The following is a 25354-nucleotide window of genomic DNA, read 5'->3' as shown; positions in this document are numbered from 1 at the left end:
TGACAGCCCCATGAATTCCTAGTGCACTGTATAATCGGCTTTGACTTGGCATCCACTATTTATCATCAAAGATGTCAGTTAGAAAAATTATGGAAAATGCACTGCAATTGATATGACTGCAATCTACTTTGTCAACACTTAATTGTTCCTCAAATCATACATTTACATATAAACAGGCTAAGTACTGATCTATAATGATGCAAATAAACTAAATTAAAAATCTCTTCTGCCCCTGAAGAAGCTTGTTTGTATATGATGTGTTCATTTGAGGACTTACTGACAAAAGTATGTATATCAGCTCATCTCAAAAAGTACTTCTACTAATTTTCAATTCCTCAAAAAAAACAATTTTGCTACCCTTCAAGCGTATGAACACAAACAAATGTTTTAAAGAATTCAATGAGAAACATAATTTTTCTCTTTGAAAAGCAAATGTAATTATGGTTGTTAGCTAACTGCAATGTCTGAGCACTAAGGATTGGGGAGGGGGCTTCAAAATTAGCTTTGACTAGAACACGATAAGCAAACACTCAGAAACTTATTAAAGTGAGCAAAAATATATTTTAATTTAAATGTCACGAGTGAACAGATATAAAGGAAAGAATGTTGACCTAGGGATTAGATTATTCTGTTTATATTTCTGGCTCCACCTTTTATAAGCAATATTACCTTAGGTGAGTAATTAAAATCTATACATCTCAGTTTTGTCACCTATAAAATGGGTATAATAATTCGCACTGCCCTATCTCAAATAAAATAGAACATAAGAAAATACACCAAAATAATAATTCGCTAAATATTAAGTATCATAGTATTACTCTTCACATTTTCTTAGTACTTAAAAAGAGAAACCTCTTGATTTTAATGAATTCGGTATTTATTATTTTAGGTAACAAGTCAATGAATTATTTTAGTGAGTTTTCTCACTCGTAAATCCTTTCTCTTCAAGGTAAATGGCTCTTTATACATCATAAAATGGTGTTTACATAGCATTTATGCAAGTGGCTTCTGCCTTATGTAAAGAGATGGGATGCTAGAATGAACCCCCTTCTATTCTGCTAATTCTGTGAAAAAAACACATTCAAGTGTTGATGATTAAGAGACATAAAAGGATATTAACAACTCAGCACTAACTCTGCTGGAGTACTGTTCCAATTTCTTTCTATTCTATAATACTTTAACAGTTCTTTACTCCATCGTATGCTTTTTACAACATGAGAAGTTAAGAATGAAAGCAGATATAAATGCCGAATACTTCTCAGTTTCTTCCAGGTATGGTCAAACTTTGCTTTAGAAATTGGCAAACTGAATCATAAAGTTAAAATCACCCTGCCTAGTCCTAAAAAGTTGGATGCAACTTGAAGTCTAGGCCAAAAAGTCCCCAAGACTGTAAGTGGCTGGACTGCTCATTCTAAAGTTTCTCCATTAAACAGAATTAACAGCTAGTCACAGAGATGGGTTAACTGAAAGAGTGAGCGTGGACATAGTCTAAATTATGATAATCCACCTGAACTTTCATTTTATAAAATATATTTGCACCAAAAGTCTTACATCTTTGACAATCCCTTACTTCTAACACTACAATAAAGGATGACACTTTCAAATCTTTCCCTGTGGTACTTAACAGAACACATGTGTATACAAGGAGACACAAGCCTGCTATCCTGATTATTTTGGAGTCAACCAATATCATTTTTTTAAATAGCTTTATTGGAGTCCGATATTATTTTAAATCAATAAATAAAGTGAAATGTATTATTCAAAGTAAAATCTATAACCACCAAAACAAGTGAAATTCAGTGGTTGCCAGTAATTGTCTCTAAGGGGTCGACCAAGAGTTATGAGAAGGAAGACTTATTTTTTATTTCACCATGTGCTTGAATTGCTTCTGTAACTAAAAAAAAAAATACATATGATTATAGTTAGCTACACCCTTATAAATGTTCTACTGAGGTGGTTTTCTTTCTTTTCCTTCCTTAAGCCAAGGAGTCTTTCTCAAAGGGAAATCATATGCAAAGCTGCCTATGAAAGGCAAGCAAAGGTGAAGTTGCTCCGTTGGAATGGTGGCAAGAGCCAGAGTTGCACACTCGAGAATGTCACTGCCCCCCGTGGTTGCTCCTGCGGCAGTGCTAGCTTCCTGAGGACAGCTGCGCACTCGGAAGCCACAAAATTCGTCTACTAACCACATAATTTAGAATAATGCCAAAGTCAGATTGCAAATAAATGGCAAAGATAAGAAATGATTTAGCACAATTCCAGTGTACCCAGGACAATGATCAGACTTCATCTCGTGTTTGTAAAAATTAACGTTCACAGAGCTACATGTGAAACACAAAGAATGCATTATAGTACCAATTTTAAAAACTACCTGTCGAAAGAATAAATATATATGTTAGTGTAGAATTTAACTCTCCTGCTTTGTGCATAGCTTTAAAAACTAATTTTATCTAAAATAAGATGAAACAAAATTCAAGGAACAGAAACACAAACAGACAAAGTACAAAAACAGAGATTTTAAAGTCTACTTTTAGAAGATAAGGTAAGGAAAATACATTTTTTAAACTCCAGTTTCTATATAATGATAAAGCAGGGATCACTTGCATACAGCTACTGAAGATGATTTGATGATGACAGGAAAGTAAAATTTTAAATTTTAAATAGAGACAGTGGTTAGATAACATAAAATTACCTACAATCTTACACAATAGGAAAAAAATATATCTGAAGAGCATTCTGGAAAGGAACTGGCTGAAATCAAACAGATGGCTATTAGCAACAAAAATCTCTCTTCAAAGGAGAGACAAAAGGGTCAAGACACTTGCAGCATGGACATGTTGCTTAATCCAGCAAAAGTGCCATCAAAAGTTTACTTCGTTCAATGATAAAATTTCATCAATCTAAGAGCCCTATGTGGTATTAGACTTTTACATACGAATACTTTAAAACATACTTTGAATTTTAAGTAGAATAACCCAATCACTTTTTAAATACTAAAATTAAGATAGAGTCAATATTACAGATAGCCTTCTGGATAAAGATATATTTTTAAAATTTTAAATACTTTTTAATACTAATGATACTTAGTAAAGGCAGAAAACATTGATGAATATTTTAAACATTTAAACTCCTTAAATATCTGAAAACTTGACATGTCACCTAAAGCAAGAATTACAAACATTTTTCCATTTTATATACATTTTTCTCTCACTTTAATATTATTTCTAATTAACAAAAGCAATTAGTACTGAACACTCAATCAAAGCCTATTCATAAGTTTGTATAAAAAACACTATGACATAATTGGGAGATATCTGATCTTTTACTTTCTATACTGCTTTTAAAATCTATAATACTGCTTTTTAAAAAGACAAAAAAGAAATATCACAAGATTAGAATGAATGAGAGTGCTATTCTTGTAATATTTAATGATTTCTTTAAACAACTTAAAGCTTACACTTAAATCTTAGATATACACTGAGAGATCTTTATTGCAAACTGTGTAATAAAGCTTTCTAAATTGTTAATATAATGAAAAGAATAAGGTATGCTTCTAATGTTAATCTGCACAAAGAAAACAAATAACTTCACTGTAAGGTATACTTAATTATTAATTTTACTAAAATTCTACCAGCTTAAGTGAAAAAAAAGTAAAACAAACATTTTAGAAATTTAAAACTACAAAAAAGTAGTTTAAAAGTTCAACAATAATTTATCTGTAAAGGTGAGAAATTATCTTAGGTATAAATTCACATATGTTAGAGTCACATTACCTACTTCACAAGTGAGTACCTGGAACAGCTGGGTCTCAAAGGTGTGAAACTGACTAATAACCAAAAATATCCATGATCTGGCAATGTCACTGCAAACATCGTATCATGCTGCCACTCCTAACCAGGGGCTCTTGCCAGGCCTCATACTGAAAGTTTATACACTATGCCATTAAATATGCGTCAATCAGTGCCAAAACAACGAACAATTATCCTTGCATTTATATTGGTTTCCTGCTTTCCAAAAGAACATGAGAAAAATTAGTCCTCCTTAAACATGCAGACTTCTATATTTCTCTACTCTTAATTTTTTGTACACATGTTAAAAAACTCATCCATTTTCTTATTATAATTTTTAAGTGTAAGATTATTCAACACTTACCTCTTTCCAAGGACTGACAAACTGTGTACGAGCATATCGAGTTAGCATGTGGATTATGACAACCTGCCCCCACTCTTCTACATCAACTAGTAAATTACACAGCTTGCGGTAATTCTTGTGAATGAGATCTATTCTATCCGGGCATACTTCTTCAAAAGCCATGACAACACTGCCAGCCACCAACTAGAAAAGAAAGAAATAGTAACTCATTAAAAAATGTTTTCCGGGCTTCCCTGGTGGCGCAGTGGTTGAGAGTCCGCCTGCCGATGCAGGGGACACGGGTTCGTGCCCCGGTCCAGGAAGATCCCACATGCCGCAGAGCGGCTGGGCCCATGAGCCATGGCCGTTGAGCCTGCGCGTCTGGAGCCTGTGCTCCACAACGGGAGAGGCCACAACAGTGAGAGGCCCGCGTACCACAAAAAAAAAAAAAAAAAAAAAATGTTTTCCTTCCATCAAGGATTCCACTCAGGCATTATAGAGATGCAATCGGTGTTATGGCAATCAATATTAAAAGTATTCAGTCATTTGATTAATAAAATGTTCATGTTTGAATAACAAATTTTGAAGAGTCACTCCTTCAAAGAATAACTTTGATAGCTGTAACATGTCTGAAAAACAAATACTTTTCTAAAGTATTTGAATTAGAAGTATTAGCATTAAAAAATCATAATATTTTTTATCTCATCACATAAAATTTCAACAAATTGTTCACATATGGATTAGACATATTAAGCATGCACAGTTTTCATTTTTAAAGCTTACCTGAACTCTAATCTAAAGATCATTATTTAGTACAATAACAAGGACCGTATCATGTCAGTTTAAAATGAGAATGACCACAATTCCACAATGAACTTATCTTAAAGCGTGTGAGGACCTCATAAATGTCTTTAGTATAAAAATACTTTAAAATCTTACACACTTTAATCAACCTGTTAATTTTTACCGATATAATTTATTTACAAGGAAAAAATACTGGCTAAAATTTTAGAACATTATTATTACTTATATAATAATGTGTATAAATTGAAATAATATATTACCAACAAAAAGTAGCTTTCTCCAAGACCAGTTAATGAAACATAAATGTTGTTTTTGGAATTGCCATGTTTTTGCAAAGTGATGAAATTAAGATTTCTTTGGTATGAATATACAAGCTAAGCAGAATATATAATATACAAATATTTTTATATAGGTACACTGGTATGTCTGCTGTTAGCCCACAATATAATATGGTTATGAAAAAATAAATTAATATTATATTCTTTCTGAACACTAGGGATCTTCATTTTAGTATCTAAAATTTCCCCAACGTCTTAAAATAAGCAATTAAATAGAAATATAACTTACTGAAATGGTACTTTTTGAAAAATATTGGATACAATGATATTCATATTTTTAGTGTTTAGTGTCCCTCTACTTGGCTGACATTTAGTTTATTAATGTGCAACCAACAATACAATTGAAAGAAAACAGCTCAGAATATAGACTTGCTATTATGCTAAACAAGTTTCCAGTCCTGTGGGGATTTTATGAATTACCAATCAGTATAAACGTGAAGCTGCATTTATTGACTCCAGCCCTGCCCATGTACTGGTGCCTGCTGGTCCCAGCATGTATGCACCTCAATCGAAAAAGCAAAGAATTGATTATTTGTGTGAACTAAATAAAAATGTATTATATGTATAATTTTCTATGTGCTATTGATATGGGAAGGAAGTTATGTTTGTGTTTTCAACACCACATTTTGATGTCTTCTGCACAAATCACTCTTCAGAAATTATATTCTGTGATAATCATATTTCTAAAAGATTAGAATTATCATTTAAAAATCTCTTAAAACAACTAAATTTATGACATCAAACTATAGAGTAACACAGTATTTGTGAAATACATTTATATTTATATATGTCAATCTTATATTAAGATATATTTTTTAATTGGCAAGGGTGCTAAGGTACAAAAATAAATAATACCACTTAGAATAAAATAATCTATGAAATTGAAATGGGGATTCAACAAAGTTTCAATTTAAGGAATACTATGTAAAATCAAGTTATTCTGGCCAAACCTAGAGATTATCTTTCTCAAATATGTTTAGACACCAAACAATTAAAAGGAAAATCAGCTCCCACATGGTACTAAATTTATCAAAACAAGAGCTACAGGTACAAAATAGTTCTAAAGTATTAACAAATAACATGAAAATGAAAGAAAATAATTAACTACTTAAGTAAAGATAAAGTTCATGGAAACACAAAAAAAATAGGAAGAACATAAAGAAAAGAACTTTTACAAAATAAAACTGATGATTTTAGATATTTCATTATATGGTTTTAACAATTGACTCTAGCCTAAACACTGCCAGAAGAATTGATTATTCTGGTATATTCAATATTCAATATTCTATACAACTTACAGAATTAAAATAAAATTATCTACTCAGATTTAAAAAACAAAAATATTGGTTTCCCAAAAAGAGACAGTTAATTTCCATCTCACTGTGTCAATAGTAGCTTTTTATATAAGGGGAAAAATAAATCACTCCAACAAAACTAGCAATGAACTCATCAAATTCAAATGCAGTTTTCCATTTATGTATTTTTTATATTAAAGCAATAAACATGGTTCATTTATCTTCCCTTGGTTGTCACGTTTTTCTGTGCTGTTGCTATGAACTTCAGCCATTAGCTGTGCTCCAAGGTAAACTACATGAACCATCAACAAAAGTGACACTCCATCTATGGAGTTCATATTTTCACCAGATTATCTATGCTAGTTGACAAGCTGGTAATGAAAAAAATCACACTAAGCAAATGGTTCCTCTAATAACAATAAATTTTCTATAAAATTATGAAGGGTACAAAACGTTTCCTTGCATCTATTTTGTCATGAATTCTAATTAACGTTGCAAAAACCTGAGAGTGCTGGGTCATCACAAGAAGTGCATCAAGGTTTGATTGATAATATGGTGTAAGTTGGCCAATGCAGCCAAGATTTTCTTCTCTTAAATTAATGGCCATCCAACTTGCCCTAATCATACAGCCCAAATGATATTCCCCTTCTTATTTCAATTTTCTTGAGGCATAGAAAATGGGAAAGATCACAGTCATTTATCTTCTAATAGCTGGATAATAGATTTAACACAATAAAACATCTGCACAAACGAAGAGGTGTGATTTTTTGCCCACAATAGTGAAGCTTTTACCAACATTAAACCAATAACTTATAAAATGGTGTCTTACCCTCACAGCTTAGCTATGAACTACCAATATATTCACTAAACATCATTTTGTAACTAAATTAAGAAGAAACTTTGTCATAAAAAAATATAAATAAACAACTCAGATTTTCAGTAGGCACTGACCTAATTTGTTTTCCTAAGAAACTGTTTTCTATTAGAAAGTTAAATGCTACAAAAGGATTTCTTTTAAATTAACCTGAAAGGAAAAGGAAATAAACACCTTTTGAGGTGTTCTAAATAAAATAAAGAAGGTTCACTACAAAGCTTAAATTGCGCAACAAGTATGAATTTCTACATTTTAAAGAAAAACGAGAAAGTATTATAAATTTTAAAAAGGAATTTATACCTGAACATTAGGAAAGGTTTCAATAAAGAAGAAAAGTGTTTAGGATATCTTAAATAGAGAAAATATGATGAAAATGATAAATGTAGGAATATACAATAAAGAAATTATATTAAAAAAAACTTATAGGGTTTCCCTGGTGGCGCAGTGGTTGAGAGTCCGCCTGCCGATGCAGGGGATACGGGTTCGTGTCCCGGTCTGGGAAGATCCCACATGCCGCGGAGCGGCTGGGCCCGTGAGCCATGGCTGCTGAGCCTGCGCGTCCGGAGCCTGTGCTTCGCAACGGGAGAGGCCGCAACAGTGAGAGGCCCGCATACCGCAAAAAAAAAAAAAAAAAAACTTATAACAGTTGACTGTGTATGATCAAGGATAAATAAAATGTTCCCTTTCAATTATACTGACAATTGTAAGCTTCTACTATACCTTTTAAAATTTAGATACCTTCAGACAACAGTTATCTAAGTAACTCTAAAATGTTCTTCTAGTTACATTACCATAACTGTATTCCTAATCCCAAAGTGACTTATTTTGGGGAAAGGACTATTCATATGACAAATACTGGTCTTTCTCCAGTAAAAGTGAACAACATTTCTATTATATTTTAATAAGCTTTTTATTTCTACCTTTCCTTAAAATGAGAATTATACAACTAATTTTCTTTGAGATCTCAATTTCAAGAAAATCTTCCTTTAGGCTAAAAGAAGCAACAGAAGGTATATCTCATAATCAACAGAGGTTAAAGAAAGAAAAGTTTTTAAACATGTTAACACCTTTCAAATTTATATTTATCAGTAGCAATAGCAATGTCATCATCATCATAATGATCCCAAGAAGCTCCTGCTGACAGCAAATAAATTCCTTTTCAAAATGTGGAAATAAATTAGACCTGGTTCATTTAATTAGGAAATTTTTAAGCAAAAATGATTTAGGATTACTGATTTCAAATGTCAATGCTAACATTATTAATTACGGGAGGGGAGAAGAAATATAGCTGTATCCCTTCAATATATTATATGTGACAAGAAAAAGTAATAATAAAGATAAGATTCATAAATATCTATATAGATATCAGAATATTTTTAACCTTTCTACATCAAATTATAACCTCACAAAGGAAAAAATTATCAGAAAGCATTCACAAAACATAATTAAATACTGGGTAGACAAGTTAATGGTACCTAGGGAAATCTGAATCTCTCAACCCAAACTCAGAAAAAGCAAAAAGATTAAAACTTAAGTTCTAAGCATAATTAAAATACAGAGGATCTCCAAACTTCGATTATACACAAGTAGAAAAATAAGTCCTAAATCCCAGAGAGTTATCTTTCATGTATACATCATAAAACCTCACAAAGATCTATGACAGTCTGAAACAACTGCCCAGAACAAAGCAGACAGGAGTTAGTGGTGGGCAAAGGAGGGAACTAAAATCAAAGGCAGAGAGAAAGAAAGGACCCTAAGTGTGAAAATACTAAAAAAGATTCCTGGGAGATCAGAGCAGATACAGGGAAGAGACTTCAAAGGAGAATAAGATTCAATGAGGCTACCTTGGAAAGGTAAAGTTTCAAAAAGAAACAAGTTTAAAAAAGAGGTGGATGGGCTTCCCTGGTGGCGCAGTGGTTGGGAGTCCGCCTGCCGATGCAGGGGACACGGGTTCGTGCCCCGGTCTGGGAAGATCCCACATGCCGCAGAGCGGCTGGGCCCGTGAGCCATGGCCGCTGAGCCTGCGCGTCCGGAGCCTGTGCTCCGCAAGGGGAGAGGCCACAACAGTGAGAGGCCCGCCTACAGCAAAAAAAAAAAAAAAAAGAGGTGGATGAAAAGGAGCACCTTAAAAACTGTAAGGTGACAGAAAAAAGAAATAAGAAGAGGAAATTTAGGCCCCTACAAGAAAAAAAAAATCAGAATAATCTTAGGACATACACCCCTTCCTATATATGTCCTCTCCACAAAAGCCATCTAATAAAAAATCATACTTTGCTATTCTGACAGAGAGGGTGCTCTTATACTAGGAATCATGCAAACTACCTCATATTCAAACCACCAACCCTGTCCAAAGAAACGTAAAGATGCAAGTAATCTGTAAGTATTGAAAACAGAAAATGAAAATCAAGACAATTCAACTCATGAAAATTACCCACACAAAAATCAATGATGAAGCAAAACAACAACAACAACAACAAAAACCCAACTGTAACACAACACTTCAAAATGAATTAAGTTGCCTCAAAGAAGAATTTCAAGATCAGAAAAATGAACAGGAATCAGAAATTGAAAAACAGACAACAGAAATGAACTTTAAAAGACATCAGGAAGAAACAGAAGTTGAAACTAGAAAAGAAATAACCAGACATCATAATTAAGTTGCAAAGTGCCCCTGGCAGAAAACAGTTGAATAAAAATTTAGGAAGGGGCATTAAAGAAAAGTACAAAAAGAACCAAAGAATGAAAATGAGATAAAGAAGTAAAAAGGTTTAGAGAGATAATGGTTGAAATGTAAGACAGGCAAAGAAAATGCAACTTAGAGAAAATTGAGATCCCTGAAGAAGAAAAAGTAACAATTGAACAGAATTAATATTTAAAGCTTAAACAACAACAACAACAGTTTGCCAGAAATAATATAATTTCTAGATCTATATTTTAAAAAGCCTCACCGGGTACTAGGAAAAAAATTGACCCATATCAACTAACCCTGAGACACCAGGTAAAACTATTATATTTCAAAGATAAAGAGAAAATCCTCAGGGTCAGCATCTTACTTAACACAGATACATTACAGGCATTTCCTTTAAACTAAAACAAGGCAAGGATGCCCACCATCTCCACTACTATTGAACACTGTACTAAAGTTATAAACCAATATAATTAGACAAGAAAAATTAAAGTCATAGGTATTGGAAAAGAGGAAGTAAAATTATCTGTTTGCAAATGATATGATTTATTTTCTAGAATAAAACAAATGGAGATTGAAAGATAAAACTAAATCAAACAATAAAAGAATTCAGTAAAGAAGCAGGATATAAAATTACCACACAGAAAATCAATAGCTTTCTTAAAGAACAATATAACAAGTTCAACCATACAATGATAAAGCGATTTCAATTTACAACAGCATTCATAGAAGTAAGGCTAACGATAAATATAACTCTAAACCAATATTTAACTCAATTAGTAGTCCCCATCTCACTACTCTTCGCAGAGTACATGCTAGCAATTCTGAAACACTACTTTATCTGCATTCTGGGACTGAGTAAATAAGTAAATATATTGTGGATAATGCAAGTCACATTTCTTAATGTTGGAAAAAAGGAAGTTACAAATATGAAAAGGTAGGACACTGGAAGGAACGTTGTGCTCTTGCTCTGGAATTAGAGAATTCAGTATAAACTACTGCTGTTTCATATGGATAGAAAAATAGATATAGGTGTTTTTTTAATTTTTAAAAAATAAATGTATCCTATATAACACTTTAGAAATGCAGAGTGCCTTATAAATGATAGACAAAGCTCCCAAAGGATCTACCTATGAACTCTGAGCATGACACAGACCATCTGGGAAGCAAAACACTGAAAATAATAGAAAATACCTAATTACTATCACCAAGAATATTAACAAATTAATTCTCACAATTATTCAACAACTATTAAAGACCTACTATGAACAAGTACAATATTTTTTTCTACTGTATTTTGGAAATAAATGGTCAGAACCCAAGAACAGACATTCTAAATTTACAAAGAAATTGTATTCTTTACATTTCTTTTTGAGTCATTTGTTTCTTATTTATCCTTTTATGGTGTCAGGCATGTGCTGAGGGTTTTATATACAACAGCTCTTTCAACACAAACAAAAACTTTATACATGGGAAATTATAAGCCCTAAAACTTTGCAAGCTGAAACTTATGAAGGCTTAACACATAGCTACTAAGTGGTGGAACTTCAAACACAAATCCAATTCTGTTTAATTCCAAAGAAGGTAGTTTTTACCTGTGACATGCTATATCTTGTTAGACATGCACACGTTATATACGGAGATTTCATTTCTATGCCATACAACCAATTTCTTTTAGTTTATTATGTAGCAGAAATCATGGCAATCTACATTAAAACAAAGGATCTGTTTCTTACAGATCTTAGTATTCTCCACAGTACCTGGCAAATGTCTTCAACACAGAAGAAACTAAATTTTTTTTTTATTATTACTAAAATCAAGTTAAGCACAATTATCAATAATATTGATTTCATATTTGGGTCTAGAAGGAGATAACAAGTATGCCATACAGAAAACAAAAAGGAATCAAATTTCTTTTCTCTGTCTTCATTATGCCAACCACTATAGAAGAAATGAAGATTTCTGCTACATTATAGACTAAAAGAAATTTGCTGAATGGCCTAGTCTCCAAATATAGTCTCAGGTAAATACAACATTTTCAAAAATATGCAGTGAAAAAAATCATTAACATATACAACATATCCATTGAATACAAAAAAAAAAATCAGTGAAGAGGAATGAGGAACAAAAAAAAAGACCTAAGACTTAGAAAAACATAATGGCAGCTATAAATTCAACTGTATCAATAGTAACAATAAATGTCAGCTGATTAGACAATTTAATCAAAAGGCATACATCATCAGACTAGACTTAAAAAATGTATGTTGTCTACAGGAGACACACATTAAATAAAAAATACCAACAGGTTGAGAGTAAAAGGAGGGAAAAAGATATACCATGTAAACAGCAATTATAAGAAAGTTGTACTTAAATAGGACAAGATAGAATTTAAAACAAAAACTGTTACTAGAGATTGAGACATTTTACAATGACGAAAGGAAGGTAAAACAATTATAAATACAGATGCACCAAATACCAGAGCTCCTAAGTATATGAAGTAAACACTGACAGAATTGAAGGGAGAAATAGACAGCTCTATAGCAATAGTAGACTTCAACACTCTGCTTTCAATGAGCCACAAGAAAGAAGATCAACAAAGAAATAGAAGACTTGAACAACACTATAAACCAATTACACCCAAGAGACATCTACTGAACACTCCACTCAAAAAGAGCGGAATATATTGGGTTGGTCAAAAAGTTTGGTTGGGTTTTTCCATACCATCTTATGGAAAAACCCTAACGAACTTTTTGGCCAACCCAATACACTCCTCTCAAATACACACTGAGCATTCTCCAAGACAGACCATATGCTAAGCCATATAATAATAGCTATATGAGTCTAGTGGTTATTGTATCAGATAGCTGCTATATACAGATATACGTGCACCTGGGTGATACCATCCTAAGATGAGCTGGAATCCTTTTCCTGAATAGTTTTGAGCCATATATATGGGTGCAGAAGCCTCCATCAAAGATACCATTACACCAGCTCCTCCAGAGGTCTGCTCAGAGACCCCATGCATCACTATTTGTAGATCTCATTATCATGTCACTACACACAAAGAATAGGAGTGGAATAGGAAGGAGGAAGAGACATGTACATTCCCAAAAGATGGGAAATTTATCCAGTAAGATCATTCTACCAAGCCAATAAAACAGCATTATACATATGAAAACATTATAGTATTTAAGAAAAAAAAAATGCTTGTAATACTAAAACACACTCCTCTAATTTTTCATTATCTCTTTAATACTGAATACTCCATTTTAAAATAATTATTTGTTCCCAAGTGATTCAGCCTTTAAAAATCCTAATAAATCATTGCTTAAAATAAAAAAGCTGGGGCCTCCCTGGTGGCGCAGTGGTTGAGAGTCCGCCTGCCGATGCAGGGGATACGGGTTCGTGCCCCGGTCTGGGAGGATCCCATATGCCGCGGAGCGGCTGGGCCCGTGAGCCATGGCTGCTGAGCCTGCGCATCCGGAGCCTGTGCTCCGCAACGGGAGAGGCCACAACAGTGAGAGGCCCGCGTACCACAAAAAAAAAAAAAAATAAATAAAAAAAAAAAAAAAATAAAAATAAAAAAGCTGACCTTAAAAGCAGTCAACAATTTAGCCACAGGTTAAGAAAAGAATTTTCTTTCCCCAACTTTCTCTTCTTCAGATTCTGATGAAGAAACATGTAACAAACTAAAATTCCAAATGCAATCTTTCTCTTTACCTGGACATTTTTATTCTTCAAGGATTTTAATGAGCTCCATTAATATTTATACCAACTCAAAATCAATAAGAATAATTATATCAAATATACAACAGTAAAATGATACTATGTAAATAAAGCACGATTTTACTTGGACATAAAAAGATATTACTTACTGTGCTTTTATCCTTCAGAAGCTTTTCAATTATTTGAATTAACATTTCCTTCTGCTCTGGATCAAGGCTAAACCATAAAAAGAAAAAAATTTACATTAAGGTTTTTTTCCTTTAATTCTAACTTTAAATGAAGCTAATCATTTCAAGGATATTGAAAAATTTTTAAAGTGGGGGAGACTTATGTCTAGACAAAAATAAACAGAAAACAAATTTAAAGTGGAACGGGTTGATTTTTCCCACAGATGTGTCCTAATCTTTCTATCTAAAGTTGCTCATATTAATTAAACCCAGATACCAATACCATTAAGAAAATAGTTAAAGAACAAATCCACTTCTTAAAAAGAAGTTGGAGGGCTTCCCTGGTGGCGCAGTGGTTGAGAGTCCGCCTGCCGATGCAGGGGATGTGGGTTCGTGCCCCGGTCCGGGAGGATCCCACATGCCACAGAGCAGCTGGGCCCGTGAGCCATTGCCACTGAGCCTGCACATCGGGAGCCTGTGCTCCACAATGGGAGAGGCCACAGCAGTGAGAGGCCCGCATACCGCCAAAAAAAAAAAAAAAAAAGTTGGAAAGCCTTAAGAAAGTAATTGCAAGTAGATAAACCACAAAATCTTTTTTTAACTGGGGGGAAAATAACAGGATAGCAATCATTTTTGAGCATGGACACATAATTGTCAAAAAGAAATATACAGAATTTCCAAATAAGAATTTTGTACCATTCTAGTTTACTGATAGAGACATGCATAATAAAACCTGCCATCTAAAACCAAGAAATATAAACAAAGGCCCACATACGCACAGAATTGACAGATGCATCTAAACAGCAGCTGTAAGCACTGAAATATTGTTAATAATATAATTTCTGGGGATTCCCTGGTGGCGCAGTGGTTGAGAGTCCGCCTGCCGATGCAGGGGACACGGGTTCATGCCCCGGTCCGGGAAGATCCCACATGCCGCGGAGCGGCTGGGCCCATGAACCATGGCCGCTGAGCCTGTGCATCTGGAGCCTGTGCTCCGCAACAGGAGAGGCCACAACAGTGAGAGGCCCACGTACCGCAAATAAATAAATAAATAAATAAATAAATAATATAATATAATATAATATAATATAATATAATATAATTTCTTCCTAGCATAGAATTCAACTGTTCATTTACTGAGAAGCTAAATGATGGGCATACAAAGATAAGTAAGACAGTCTAATAAAGACAGTCCCAAACATAATCATACCATATAATGGAGATATATATAAGGGATTATGGGGATAAAGAAGAAGGACACCAATGGAGGCAGGAAGGTTGTGGAGGGTTTCTTCTGGGAAGTGACATCTCAGATGAATCTTAAACAACTGGACTTTAGAGCTGGAAAAAGTAGGAAATATTCTAGGTAGAGACTAAAGGAGGAACAAGAGATGGTAATGAGATAAAAACATTTTATGGGGGCCTCCCTGGTGGCGCAGTGGTTGAGAGTCCGCCTGCCGATGCAGGGGATACGGGTTCGTGCCCCGATCCGGGAGGATCCCATATGCCGCGGAGCGGCTGGGCCCGTGAGCCATGGCCGCTGAGCCTGTGCGTCCGGAGCCTGTGCTCCGCAACGGGAGAGGCCACAACAGTGAGAGGCCCGCGTACCGCAAAAAAAAAAAAAAAAAAAAAAAAAAAAAAAAAAACATTTTATGTAGAGGACTAACAGGCAGTACTGAGCTACGAGACTGTAAATTCAAGACAAAGAGAGGTTAAATGGAGCCCAGTGATGGGCTTTTAAACTATCGTAGTGAGCTTGGATCTTATTTTGTAAGTTGATAACAAGAAAGGATAATGACTAAGAAGTGTGAGATAACTCTGTCTGACAGTTAACCTAAGAAAATGATTTTTTACTTTTCACAAACATTATATAAGTTTACTACTGACCATTATAATTATCTGAACATTCAAACCTTTTAATTATTTCAAATGCCAACAACAGACTCCCTTCTCCAGTCTTTCCTAACTAATGCCATTTCTTTACATCTTTACCTTATGAAACCCTATATGATAATCTCTGAGCCCTATCCTATCAAAGGCATTGTTAGTGTGCCTTTGTATGTACATATTTATCATATAGAAATATCTTATTCAATTATAGATTGCCTTTAATTATTTGGCATACGTTTGATTTTTTTCCCTCAATAGGGATGTGATACCACATCTCCTATCATTTTCATACATCTTATGCATGTAACACAACACTAGAAACACAAAATGATCTTGATAAAAGTTTGTGGAATAAATGGTAACAGAAAATAATACCAAATGATTACAGATAATAATTATTTTATTTAGGCAAAATGTTTTCCACAGAGATCAAGGTATCGTACGATAATTTAATAAATATCATATAAATATGGTATGGTGCTATATTTAAAAATCAGTATTAAAATAATATTTAATAAAATAGCTCTGGAAAAGAATCAGGCAAGGAAGGGAACAGCAGGATCAAAGACGGAAGAAGGGGTAACAAAGTGAGTTGAGACAATAACACACTTAAGATTCTACCCTGCAATAAACAGGAAAAAAAATCTTAATTTTCTAATAACATATGTGTATGTGTAATGAGAGATGGACTATATAAATGATAATTCAATTTCTGATTATTTTTAAGTTATAAAATCCATAAATTATCACAGGCCCTAACAGGCTCACAAATAAAAACCTGCCTAGGGTCTCTATAACCAAAATAAAATTAAAGATGTCTAAAGAATGTTTGTGGGCAGGGGAAACACAGTCACTGAGTTTACTTAGTTTAAGGACAGACTAGTTATAAGCGCTAATAAAATAAGCCTCCAGGGGCTTTAACATTCCACACGACATTAGGGATCTTTGGTATCATTTACAAAGTACCAACCTGTACAATTTTTGTATCGCATGGGCTGCATTCTTCCTAACGTATGGTGATAAGTCAGCAGAAGCTTCCTTAATAGCAAGCATCATAATAGGTACAATAATTGGCACTCTAATACTTGACAGAACTCTCAAAGCACTTGCACGAATTAGTTGATTTGGGTCCTAAAGACAGTGCAAAAATATTCATCAAAATTTCAAGTTTTCAATATTTCAAATACATCTTTATGATACAGTTAACAGGTGCTTATAGGATGTAATACAACAATAGCAAAAAAAAAAAAAAAACAAAAAAAACAGGCTACTTAATTTAAATACCCAGTATATGGAAATGGCTGAGGAAAAAGAGAATTAAATAAATGTTTATTTCTCTGAATAATGTTTTAACAAGAAAAGTAATGGTTATAATTCTACTTGAGCATATATTACTAAACATGCTGGGTTTTTAGAGTTTCATAATAACAAAATGCTGCAGGTCATAAATTTTATCTTTAAAAAAAGTCATGTCCCCTCTTTGTACACTTTCAACAACTAGTTGGTGTAATGATGAAGAGCTCTTTGAGGCACAATAATGACTATATTGAACATAAAGGAACATACAGAAACTGAAACATATAAGGCAAAGTCCAGTTGATTATAATAATAAATTATTTTCTAAGGGCATTGAATAGGGACCGTGAGAGGCCTTTTAACTCTTTCAAAACATGACTGTACCATTTAGTGGATTATTGCTCCACTTCTTTAAATGACACACCTTCAACTGTGCAGAAACATTGCAACTATTTGCCTACTCACTCTATTATTTACCTTCAGAGCTCGCTGAAAAGTGCTTATGGACAAGAGTGCCAGATCCTGCTGTTCTTCAGCATATCGGACCAGGTAAACATATACTAACTTCTTGATCTGTGAATAAGAAAAAATAATTTAATCCTAGCCAGAGTGAAAATTAAAAATTTAATATTTTCTATAGTAAAATCCACACTCAACTTTCCTGAACTAAATAACTGAACCTGATCATAGCTAGCCTAGATGGTAAAATAAAGATAATGTATTGTAGGATAATGAATAGGAACAGAAAAAGCTTGTGAAGTAATAAGCATTTTAATAATCCAATCCACAATAGCAATATCCTATCAAGTTGTCCTTCCTCTTGATGGGAAAAAAGAGTTCTTGAGCAAAACTCACACAAGAATATTAAAATATTAACTGATTTGGAAAAGTATTTTCAAAATGAGGGATACAAATAATATAAAGACCTTGGGCTCTGTCCACTAACTATATGGTATGGGAGCTTACGTTTCTTCATCTGTCAAAAGGTTCTGAGGCCCAGCTCTGATTCTATGGTAAGAGTCACATTCCAATATACATTACATGATATTTTCAGCTCAGTAAGAATAATGTGTGACAATATTAATTTAATGTAATAAAAATTCCAAAAGGATGGAAGTGTGTCCTGAAAACTGTTTTCAAAGTCAATTTAATCACTATATTTATAACAAAATTATGATGAGCAGAAAAATTAAATGAAAATTGGAATTTGAGTTGAAATTCATCAACTGCTTCCTTCTGACACTGCTTGTAGCTTGTATCTCCCTTCTCAAATATCTTCAGATACCATTGCTTGATTAATTTTCTGATACATCCCCAAAGTACATATCTAAAAGTTAATGGAATGTTCAAAGAGCATGGGAAATGAGGGGAAGTAGCTTGTAATAGGTGGAATCAATGCTGAAAAGGAAAACAGTGCTATACTGGGCCATATTTTATATCACAGTAACCAATCTGGACTTCTTTAAAGACAACTGTCATGGCCTTCTCTCCCTTACAGTCCAGTTTCCCTTGACACAGCAGTGTTTTGAGTTCCTCCACCATCCTGTTTGTTCCCTTCTGAACTCACTCAATTTGTCTATTTTTTTTTCAGTACAGCACTCCAAACTACAAATGAAGTCTAAGCAAGACAAACTAGTTAAGATTTTGTTCCAGATGAGGTGTTTCTACTGATACAACTAATTCTTGATTAAAACCATATTTTTTTCCAAATGTGCTACTGACTAAATCAATCCATACTCGAGTAATTGTCCTAGTGAGGTTTCTTCTTTTAAAAGGAGGGCAATATCTTACACTTACCTATAGACATTTTCAACAACTTAAATTCAACACATCACGGCACCCTCCTCAGATATTTTAGATCTTAATCTTTAATCCAACCTATTTTGCTATTCTTCACAATTTCATGGACACAAGTGAAAACTTAATGAACATACTTTCTGCATCTTTATCATTATTGATAAAATGCTAAACACACCATTTTAAGATGATACCAATCGATTCGTCTGTACTATATTGACAGGGTTATAGGTGAAACTAACAAAAAACATATTTCCAATTACTCTTCAGTGCTGAATAGATCCACAAAATCTTAAAAACGAAACCTAAAATCCTTAACTAAGTATTCAATACAGCCCATAATCTTCCTTTAAAGTCAAACAAGGAAGAGTCCCCAAATATAACTTGACTTTTTGTCTCAATCTCCACTCATTTTATCAATCCTACTTTCTCCCAAGTTCTACTAATCAAAATCTTCCACAAAAGCAAAAAATGAAACAATAAAATTTCCACTAAGAGAGGAACAGTACAACAAATTACAGTACATCCATATAATGCTGTACTATGTGGTCACTATATATAATTAAGTAAATCTATACTTGACATTGAAAATATGTCCTTGTAAAAAATTTTAAGGGTGCAAAACAGTATGCACTGTATGATCGCACTTCTGTGTTAATAAAAAATAGATACACATATATTGTATTTTATCACTCTAAGATAAACCACCAATTGTAAGATGTACCATAATTTTACAGACCACAAAGAGACGAAGAAAAAAATCTGCCAATTGTAAGCCACCCTCAATTGTTAAGTCCCAACTGCATAAACTTTAAAATAGAAAACAGATGTCTTAGAATGGACATTATATGGTAATAATAGCAAATATTTATATACTTAACTATGTGTCAGGTACTGTTCTACATGTTATATTTAGATTAATTCATTTTATATTCACAACTCAATGAACAGGTATTACCTTTCCTGTTATACAGGTGAAGAAACTGAAGCACAGAGAAGTTAAGTAACTTGACCAATATAGAAATCTATTAAATGAAGAACCAGGATTCAAACCAGGTAAGCATAAAAGTTGAAAAAATTTATATAGTAAAATGTTAACAGTGACTATCTCTGGGTGACGGCATTAACCAGTGACCCTCACTCTTTACATCTTTCTATATACTATTTAATTTTTTTTACAATGAATATTAATTTTATGTTCAGATAAAACAATAAAGACACTTTCATTTTAGGGGTGAATCTCATCTTTCTAGACATCCTCCAACACAGAATAATAGTACTTTCTCTGATTATAAAAGTATTTTAAATTTTTCATTATAAACAATCTGAAACTGAAAATATTTTTAAGTTTCCACATTCCTATGATGGCTTTTTCTATAGCATTGGCAACATGTAGCCACCAGAACTATTTTAAACCTGTTCAATAGACAAAAACTCAGCTAAATCAACAAGTTCTTGCAAGTCAACCAACCTGGGACAGCCCCTTGCTTCTGAACGTTAGCCAATCAGGAACAAATTCACTCTAAAAAAACACACCTCTTAGTGCCAATCAATCAAAAGTAGTCTCACCCAAGTGACCACTCATCTACAGATGATATCAACCCACTCAGGCCCCTTAAAGTCCATGAAATTTTCAAATGATCATGGAATCAAGTGTTCTCACACAAGAATACAAAAAATGGGTTCCAATATTATGTGGTACTAGTGTACAAGATGGCAACCAAATGATCCAAAATATACCCAATATTTTAGATCATATTTAAATGGAAATATAAATTTTAAAAATTCTTAAATCACAGTTTAAGAAGCACTTATCTAATTGTTTGAGTTATAAATGATTTTCTCCCCAACCAGATTTTAAAGTTCCTAAGTTAAGGATATATGTATATGCATAGCTGGGATTCACTTTGTTATAAAGCAGAAACTAACACACCACTGTAAAGCAATTATACTCCAACAAAGATGTTAAAAAAAAAAAAAAGTTCCTAAGTTACAACAGTGCCAAAAAGCAACCAACACTTGCTGGTTGACTGATTTATACCAATTTAAATATATCAAATCAACACACAAGATGTATTTTAAATAAGATATTTCTCAAATTCACCTTGGAATGAACATGAGGTTATTTAGTACAGGAACCATTCTTTATTAATCTACATATTCCCACAACCTATCACATAGCCTGGCAATATAGTAAAAGCCCAATAATTATCAGCTGAATGAAACATCACAGCCCAATGAGAGACTGAAAAAAAAAAAAAAAAAAAGACATTTCCCATTAGATTGCTATATCTAGGACCTAACTTACCACCAATAGATATAATTCATGAAGTAGATGTCTAAAAGGACATCAACATACTGTGAGAAAACAAAAGGTATTAAGAAGACTGCCTCAAATGTCTTTAACTTGTGGGGGTTTTTTAGAAAATTAATCATTTAAAATATTCTTTCTCTTTACCAATTATATTCAGATCTCAGTCTACAGTTCTCAGGAAACTTTTGAAACAAGAATGGGTTAGGATCCACCCACACCCTCATCTTCTTGGGATGTATTTTCTCAGCAACACCTTTATTTACTTAACTGTACAGCCAACTTTTAAAGGTGAATTATGAACTCCAGAATATATCCAGGAGTTTATACTGGCAACACTGAAACATTCAAACCACAGCTGAGCTACCAGGCACTGCTATAATTACTCACTATTGGAGAAGGATTATTGTGACTGTTATAGCAAAAAGCATAACATTATTAAATCACAGAAGGTTGCAAAACACTAAATTTGTTCTAGTTCTAAGAATCAATCAAAATTGACCACAAGAGGCCTATGCACTGACCGGCTGCAGGTGTGCAGAGAAAGCCTACTTTCCCTGACACCATTCTGTGATCAGAAATGGGAGTACTTAAAGTTCCGTGACTACACCATTCTCTTATCAGTTACTTTCATTCAGTGTTACAATACTCCTTGCTGTAAAGCTAATCATAGCAGAGCCCCAGTAGGCTGGAAGAACACAGGCAGATCTGTTTAATTAGTTTATCAATACTAGTACATCAAACTTCATGAGTTATTGACTAAACCTTTGATTATTTTAGTACTATAGCTTACTAGGTCACTTTTGGTATCATTTGACATCGAATGGCAGATGACGTACAGCTCAACTGTGTGTCTAAGGCAGTATGTACTGGTAAAAATGAAATTTTGTACTTGATAGCAATGAAACATCAATCAATTCTGAACACAAATTTTAAGAAGCCTGTCAGTTTTCCCACAACATTAGAGGATTAAGCATGTTTCCAAGAACTAACAAGGTATTTCAAGAACAAAAAAAATCCAAAACAAATAGATCAATAGAGTAGTCCCCCTCTATCTGTGGGGGATACGTTCTAAGACACCCAGTAGATGCCTGAAACTATGGACACTACCAAATTCTATATACACTATGTTTTTTCCTATACACAGATACCTATGATAAAGTTTAATTTATAAATTAGGCACAGTACGAGGCTAACAACAATAGCTAGTAATAAAATAGAACAGTTGTAAGAATATACTTAAATAAAAGTTATGTGAATGTGTTCTCTCTCTTTCTCTCTCTCTCATGTTGGACTGCACTTACCCTTCTTTTTGTGGTGATGTGAGATGATGAAACGTCTATGTGATAAGATGAAGCAAGGTGAATGAAGTAGGCCTTGTGATGCAGGGTTAGGCTACTATTGACCCTCTCATGGTACATCAGAAGGAGGATCATCTGCTCTAGGTGATCCTGGATCACTGAACATGACAGTGTCGATGGTTAGATGTCAGGAGCAGATAATGTCAATGGTTGGGGATCCCAGACAGAACGGCACAAAATTTCATCACACTACTCGTAATAGTGTGCAATTTAAACTTATGAATTGTTTATCTCCAGAATTTTCCATTTAATATTTTTGGACTGCTAACCACAGGTAACTGAAACCGTGGAAAGTGAAACCACAAGGAAGGGGAGACTACTGTAATTATGTTTATAGTGACATTTTTGTTACAGAACATTAGATAGCATACCAGAATCTGATTGTAAAGGATAAAGATGAATAGAAAAGTTCTACTGTTGATAACTAACTGAACATTACAAACAGCTCTGAATAAATAATAAACAGTACAGAATTTTCTGTTTACAACAAGACTGGAATTCCAGAGTGAACTATTTACAGCATAACTTATTACCAATATCTCAGGACTTGGTCATTTCTACCCACATCTAAAACATAAAAAATTTATACCCAAATGGGCAGAAGACCTAAATAGACATTTCTCTAAAGACATACAGATGGTCAACAGGCATATGAAAAGGTGCTCAATGTCACTAAATATTAGAGAAATGCAAATCAAAACTACAATGAGGTGCCATCGCACTCCAGTCAGAATAACCATCATTAAAAAAATCTACAGGGACTTCCCTGGTGGAGCAGTGGTTAAGAATCCGCCTGCCAATGCAGGGAACACGGGTTCGATCCCTGGTCCAGGAAGATCTCACATGCCACGGAGCAATTAAGCCTGTGTGCCACAACTACTGAGCCTGTGCTCTAGTCCGCGAGCCACAACTACTGAAGCCCACATGCCTAGAGCCCGTGCTCCACAACAAGAGAAGCCACCGCAACAAGAAGTCTGCACATGGCAAGGAAAAGAAGGCCTTGATCGATACAACTAGAGAAAGCCCATGTGCAGCAACAAAGACCCAACACAGCCATAAATAAATAAATAGATATAGATAGATAGATAGATAGATAGATAGATAGATAAAATTGATTCTTTAAAAAAAATCTACAAATAACAAATGCAGGAGAGGGTGTGGAGAAAGGGGAACCCTCCTAAACTGTTGGTGGGAATGTAAAGTGGTACAGCCACTCCAGAAAAAAGTATGGAGGTTCCTCAAAAAACTAAAAATAGAGCTGCCATAGGATCCAGCAATCCCACTCCTGGGCATATACCCAGACAAAACTGTAATTTGAAAGGATACACGCATCCCTATGTTCATAGCAGCACTGTTCACAATAGCCAAGACATGGAAACAACCTAAATGTCCATCGACAGACGAATGAATAAACAAGATGTTGTAGGTATACACAATGGAATACTACTCAGCCATAAAAAAGAATTAAATAATACCATTTGCAGCAACATGAATGGACCTAGAGATTATGATACTAAGTGAAGTAAATCAGAAAGAGAAAGACAAATACCACATGATGTCACTTACATGTGGAATCCAAAATGTGACGCAAATGAACTTATCCATGAAACAGAAAGAGACTCACAGACATAAAGAACAGACCTGTGGTTGCCAAATTGGAGGGGAGAGGGGAAGGGATGGATTGGGAGTTTGGGCTTAGCAGATACAAACTGTTATACAGTATGGATAAACAACAAGGTCCTGCTGTACAGCACAGGGAACTATATTCAATATCCTGTGATAAACCATAATGGGAAAGAATATGAAAAAGAATGTATACATATGTATAACTGAACCATGTTGCTGTACAGCAGAAATTAACACATTGTAAATCAATTATACTTCAATAAAATAAAGTTTAAAAAAATTATACCAATGCCAGATACCTCCAAAGGATAGCTAATACCAGATGATGATAAGAGGTCAAAGACACTAAAGAAGAAAGAGGAGGAAGGAATCAAACAGAAAGGATGGCTCTAAAAGGGGAATGACCTAAAATGATTTCTGAAGCCAAGCTACCTGGCTTTAGATTCTGACTGCCACATAGTAGCTATGTAACCGTGGTCAGATAATCTAACCTCTCTGCTACCTTATCCTCATACAGAAAATATGGAAAATGAAAGAACCAACTCCACAGGGCTATTTGTGAGGATAAAATGAGTTGATATAAGTAAGGCATTAACAGCCTAGCACAGACGGCATTTTTTAAGTGTTAGCAATCATTGTTGCTACTGAGAGACTCTAATCCCAGTAACGCTAAGACAAGTTTTACCTACAGCTCACAAATTTTCTAAGTGAAATCTTGATTTTTCTTTTTCAGCTACTTGAACTTTCTTATACCAGAAGCCATAAAACTAATGTATATATCAAATTAGAAGCTAAGATATCATGGCCATAACAAGTCAAAGACAGTTTAACTGAACTATCAATTCAGAATTATATATAGATATATTTTTAAATTTTTTTTAAAAACTTTTTATTTATTTATTTTTAGCATCTTTATTGGAGTATAATTGCTTTACAATGGTGTGTTAGTTTCTGCTGTATAACAAAATGAATCAGCTATACATATACATATATCCCCATATTGCCTCCCTCTTGCGTCTCCCTCCCATCCTCCCTATCCCACCCCTCTAGGTGGT

The 25354-nt window shown here is 33.9% G+C and overlaps 1 protein-coding gene across 2 annotated transcripts in view; it reads right to left on the bottom strand.

Moving 5' to 3' along the window:
• AP3B1 (adaptor related protein complex 3 subunit beta 1) overlaps nucleotides 1-25354 on the bottom strand; it is a gene marked incomplete at both ends in the record, with an annotated part of 275647 nt that overhangs the window by 189776 nt on the left and 60517 nt on the right. For both annotated transcript variants that reach the window (XM_079703244.1, XM_079703245.1), the window contains 4 exons: nucleotides 4150-4332; nucleotides 14001-14067; nucleotides 16879-17039; nucleotides 17682-17777. In XM_079703244.1, the coding sequence (XP_079559370.1) occupies nucleotides 4150-4332; nucleotides 14001-14067; nucleotides 16879-17039; nucleotides 17682-17777 (507 nt within the window). The remainder of the gene's footprint in view (nucleotides 1-4149; nucleotides 4333-14000; nucleotides 14068-16878; nucleotides 17040-17681; nucleotides 17778-25354) is intronic.

Source organism: Hyperoodon ampullatus, assembly GCF_949752795.1.
Source record: "Hyperoodon ampullatus genome assembly, chromosome: 4".
NCBI lineage: Eukaryota > Metazoa > Chordata > Mammalia > Artiodactyla > Ziphiidae > Hyperoodon > Hyperoodon ampullatus.
Note: the sequence above shows the minus strand (reverse complement) of the source record. Positions and strands in the feature narration are given on the sequence as shown.